Consider the following 5097-nt stretch of genomic DNA (forward strand, 5'->3'; position numbering starts at 1 on the left):
AGGCTCAGAAGGCAATGTGAGGCGGCTAACCAAAAACGTCCAAGTCCTAGGTCTTGTTTAGTTCCGAAAAAATTTTACAAAATTTTTCAGATTCTCCGTCACATCGAATCTTTAGACACATGCATGAAGTATTAAATATAGACAAAAATAAAAACTAATTGCACAGTTTGGTCGAAATTGACGAGATGAATCTTTTGAGCCTAGTTAGTCTATGATTGGACAATATTTGTCAAATACAAACGAAAGAGCTACAGTGTCGATTTTGCAAAATATTTTGGAACTAAACAAGGCCCTATAGAAGTATAGGGCACAACTCATCGTACCTCACAACTCAGGTCTTGTTGTTCCAAAATTTTTGGCAAAATAAACACTATAGCATTTTCATTTGTATTTGATAAATATTGTGTAATCATAGGCTAACTAGGTTTAAAAAATTTGTCTCACAAATTACAGATAAACTGTCTAATTAATTATTATTTTTATCTATATTTAATACTTCATATATATATATATATATGCCGTAAGATTAAAATTTATTGGAACTAAGGCCTTCTTTAGTTCGCAAAAAATTTCAAGATTTCCCGTCACATCGAATCTTTGGTCGCATACATGAAGCATTAAATATAAACGAAAATAAAAACTAATTGCATAGTTTACCTGTAATTTGTGAGATGAATCTTTTGAGCCTAGTTACTCCATAATTAGATGATGTTTGTCAAATAAAAACGAAAGTGCTACAGTAGCCAAAAATCTAAGGCCTTGTTTAGTTCGCAAAAACTACTAAAATTTTCAAGATTCTCCGTCACATCGAATCTTAGAACACATGCACGAAGCATTAAATATATATAAAAATAAAAACTAATTGCACAGTTTACCTGTAAATCGCGAGAAGAATCTTTTGACCCTAGTTAGTCTATGATTGAAGAATATTTGCCACAAACAAACGAAAGTGCTACAGTATCCGAAACTAAATTTTTTTTACAAACTGAACAAGACCTAAAATTTTGCGAACTAAACAATGCCTAAACATAGCTTCAATGTACGGCAGTCGCGCGCGCAACCGCAAGTCCGGCTGCCCGAGACGCTGAAAGGACGTTTGCACCTGTAGTCGGGCTGTCGTGCATCGTCACCGGTGACGCTCAACAAGCGGCAGCTGCACCTGGCACCTACTAGCTACGCATGCACGCCCAAGGGCACGGGGCGCACGTGCACGCACGAGAAAGCTCCGCGCGGCTACCCGTCACTCGATCGATCGGCTCTGGCTACTATGGTCCGTTCGCTTGAGTTGCCTTGTCTGCCTATCGTAATATTTTTTTTATAATATTTGTTTGTATAAAATTAGCGAATAATACTTTTAGCTATAAACTTTCAAATGAACTCTATAACGGACATAATGATACTGTATTTCTCTACACCTATTATACGTTTTCTGATACACTTTTTTCCCGACAACTTACGGATACAACAAAAGAAAAAACATTGAAAAAACGACAGGATGAACACACTTTGTGACTCCGGTCCCGCTAGCGAACCCTAACTACCTCAGACTTTTTTTTAGGACAGACTTGCCAAAGAGAGAGAGCAAAAGTTGCATGGTAACAGTTGCGCATGTGACTAAACAAACAGTCGATCTCACATGCCAACACTCTATCTACACTGAGAACGATCACCATCTCCTGGCGGGAGCGCGGCGGGCGGCGAAGAAGCGGTGGTCGGGGTGGTCGGCGCGCAGGAGCCTGAGCCAGGCGTCGGCGGCCTGCGCGAGCGACGCGGCCATCTGCCGGTCGCGCCAGCCGGGAGTCCACGCCGCCGCCTTCACCTTGTACGACGCCATCGCGAACGTCGGGAGCCACATCGCCGTCACGGGCGCCGCCGCCGTCGGCTTGGGGCTGCCGCTGTTGTTGCCCACACCTGCGGCGAACTGCGTGGACAGGGAGTGGTAGGTGAGGAAGCAGGCGTCCAGGTCCCGCAGCGTTGGCCCCGTCGGGATCCGGTAGATCGGGTACCTGAATGTAATGACACGCGCGCAATGCAAAGCAAGCTGCTGTCAGCAGCAGGTTTCGGTTTCTGAATTCTGATAGCAACCATACTACACTGTACATCAAGAACTCGCAACAAGAAGCAGCCATGCGACAGGTATCTGATTAGTGTGGAGTGATCTAGTAACGTCAGTACCATGCAACGGAGATCCAGCTTGTCGGCGACAGATCGCAGCTCCTGAGAGTGTTGAGCTCTGGGAACCGCTGGGCGAGGCTACAAATCTGCACGGAGTATAAGCAAAGTCCACTTCGTCAGACATTCAGACAAGCAGAAATGACTCCTGAGCATGGTGTGTGAGTGATGGACAGGGTGAGTCTCTGTCAGAGATGCATATATATACCTTATCAGCCAGCGGCTCACGATGGTAGGGGGGCTCGGATTCGAGGAACTCGAAGAGGAGCCGCTCCTGGCACCAGCTTCCCGGCTCGCCTTCGTCGCTGGAAGAAGCTTCGCTGCTGCCGCTGCTGCTGCTCGCCTCCTGGGCTGACAACGTGTTGGTGCTGGAGCTCGTCTCGCGCTCCACGTCGCTGTCGCTCTCCTCTGCACCCGTCCTGCGTTGGCGTTGGAACATCAAAGTTCAGCAACAGCGGCAGGGTTAGCTGCCAAACATGATTCCGTAACCACAAAAAAGGCACATCGTCCTTCGTAGTATTTTCAGGCCGTTCTTTGCGTATAGCTGTGTCATGATGTAGTACTACAGCCTACAGGTGTCGTAGGTTTTGCTCACGAAGAGTATGCGTACGTGTCAGAGAAGTTTCGTGAGCATACGGACACATTCAGAAAAATAAAAAGAGGAGTATACTGACACATTAAGTGACCAAATTGTTTCTGAAGACAGCTCAACTTTACTGCTAAAACGAGGAATCAATGAATCAATCATAACATAGTGTTTTGCATGTAGTGAAGCTTCTGAAATCAGCTAACGCGTGCCAAACACTTATTTTTAAAACGTGAAGCTATTTTTTCCCTCCTCTCACAAAGACATAAGTTGGATGAAGCTGAAAAAATAGCTTATTGCAGCTTCTCCCTCGTTTCTCTCTCTCAACTATGCATGAAGTAGTTGGTGAAGCTATTTTGCCAAACACTTTCTTCAAAACAGCTCAGCTTCATCTAGAAAGTCACTCATGAAGCTATTTTCTAAAAAAACAGCTTTACTAGTGAAGTTGAGTTGTGCCAAACAAGCCCTTTGATTGGAACCTCTAGGTCAATGTTCAGAAACCACTATTTTACTCGCTACTTAGATGAGCCTTCAAGACTGGTTTGTCTTTGTGCCCCCTTTTCTTGGAACATTGGTCACCTAATAAGACGATAAACTGCATGTATGTGTTTCCTGTAGGGAGGAACAGCATGTTCTCTGAATCAGCGTGCTGGCGAATCTACGTGTTGCCCATGAGCGAATTTTCAGTAACTTTAATCTAGATTAGTATGACTTGACGCACTTTTCAGCACTTTCAGCCTATTGAATTGCCTTTGAATCTATTATGAGAATAAGCACTTCAGACTATTGGATTGACTCTGAACTTATTGTAAGAAATAATTCTACCAATTGCTTCAGCTTCCAGCTTACTTCTTCAGAACATGTTTGTAACGAGAGGTTTGCGATGTGTGCAAAATCAAAATGTGGCGATCTTAACAAGAGCAATTGGGTATTAGTATTACCTCAAAGGGCCGATGTGCCTCCTGAATCCGCCATAAAGCTGGATTGCAGATAAGTAAGGGACGTAGTACTGAACAACGCCATCACTGCAACTGTTGAGAACAAGGGGTACAGCAGTGCCGTAGGCGCTGCACTCCTTGAATGAGTCCCAGAGGTCGCTCAGAGTGAAGAATGGCAACGATTCATCTGCATCTGATTGCCCCCAACCATTCACGGTCTCCTGTAATGAAGGCCAAACTTTAATGTAACAAAAGAAAGCAGGTAAAGAACTTCTGAAAATGACACGAACAGTCTGAATGGCACCTCTGAAAATTCAGAACAGAAGCAGGCAAACAGTCTTTCTCTGTTCATAAGGTGTGATTCAGAGTTTCAGACTATGTCGACTACTGAAAGTATGAGCTAAATTTCCTAAAATCTTATTACATTTCCTTGAGTTACAGAAAATACTACCAATACTCTGTTTTGTGATTCTATCGCTACATTTCCCTGCTTTTGTGTGGGAAAAAAAAGGTTTCTGCGATCTTTTCAACTAGAAAGCAAAGAAGGCTATTACTATCTCACACATTAAGGCATATATCGATCTCAAGAACATACTGCTTGAATCAAGAAAGCCAGACGAGATTGAAAATCTTCGTATCTGCCATTACCTTGGAGGAGCAGCTGGACGCAACCACGGGCGTGGTGGCCTCGAGGAACCGCTCCAGGTTGCACCGCCTCGCCGGAGCATCGCCGGCGGCGGCGAACCTTCGGCCAGAACCTGCCGCCATCTCCTCCGATCTCTTCCTCCCGCTCGCGCTTGGATGGAATCGAGGTTCCGAATCTCTCCTCCTCCTTCTCCTTCTCCTTCTCCGCGTGTTGGTGGATGTTACAGGGTGGTTTCTGAGCAGTTCAATGACGAGTTGCCACAGCTAATCTTTGCTATTAATAAGGCCAGTGGCTTCCAAAAGTGGCGCGCCTGCGCTGGAGCCTGATGAGCGAGAGAGAGAGAGAAAAAAAATCAACCTGACGAGCGTGCGAAATGGCGACGCGTGTCGAGGCGGGAGGGTACGTGGACGGCGTGGATGAAGATGGCAGAGCGGGAGCCGGGACGGATTGGACCGGCCTGAATCTGGGCGGTGGAGCAGGCCATGGGCGGTGGTGCTGTGTGGCCGTGGCCCGTGGGCTTTAGTTTATGCGCCCGTGACGTGGGAACCAAACACCGGGCCCCACTCGTCAGGTCTCACCACTTTGGTCACCACACCCTCGCCTTGATTTTCTGGTCAAAGAAATAGTAGTATAGTACGTACATTTGGACGGTTGCCCTTGAATATGACTCCACTACACTATATAAGATTACAAGTTTGTAAAATTCAAAGGCACATGGGGTGGCTTTATTTGACACTAGAATAAGTGCGCATATG

At 45.6% G+C, this 5097-nt stretch overlaps 1 protein-coding gene across 1 annotated transcript; it reads right to left on the reverse strand.

Moving 5' to 3' along the window:
- Positions 1362-4612, reverse strand: LOC8073334. Its single transcript, XM_002457352.2, has 5 exons — positions 4345-4612; positions 3700-3917; positions 2381-2591; positions 2176-2261; positions 1362-2006 (listed from the first exon to the last, which is right to left on the reverse strand). The coding sequence occupies exons 1-5, from the start codon at positions 4462-4464 to the stop codon at positions 1667-1669; spliced, it is 975 nt and encodes a 324-aa protein (XP_002457397.1). The 5' UTR covers positions 4465-4612; the 3' UTR covers positions 1362-1666.

The sequence above is a fragment of the Sorghum bicolor genome, chromosome 3 (assembly GCF_000003195.3).
Source record: "Sorghum bicolor cultivar BTx623 chromosome 3, Sorghum_bicolor_NCBIv3, whole genome shotgun sequence".
NCBI lineage: Eukaryota > Viridiplantae > Streptophyta > Magnoliopsida > Poales > Poaceae > Sorghum > Sorghum bicolor.

Excerpts from the sequence above, each read along its gene's own strand:
- LOC8073334 (XM_002457352.2), bottom strand. The coding sequence starts at position 4,464 with ATGGCGGCAGGTTCTGGCCGAAGGTTCGCCGCCGCCGGCGATGCTCCG. Across the intron at positions 3,918-4,344 it reads CGTCCAGCTGCTCCTCCAAG|GAGACCGTGAATGGTTGGGG; the intron begins GTAATGGCAGAT and ends CCTTCATTACAG. Across the intron at positions 2,262-2,380 it reads GTGAGCCGCTGGCTGATAAG|ATTTGTAGCCTCGCCCAGCG; the intron begins GTATATATATGC and ends TACTCCGTGCAG.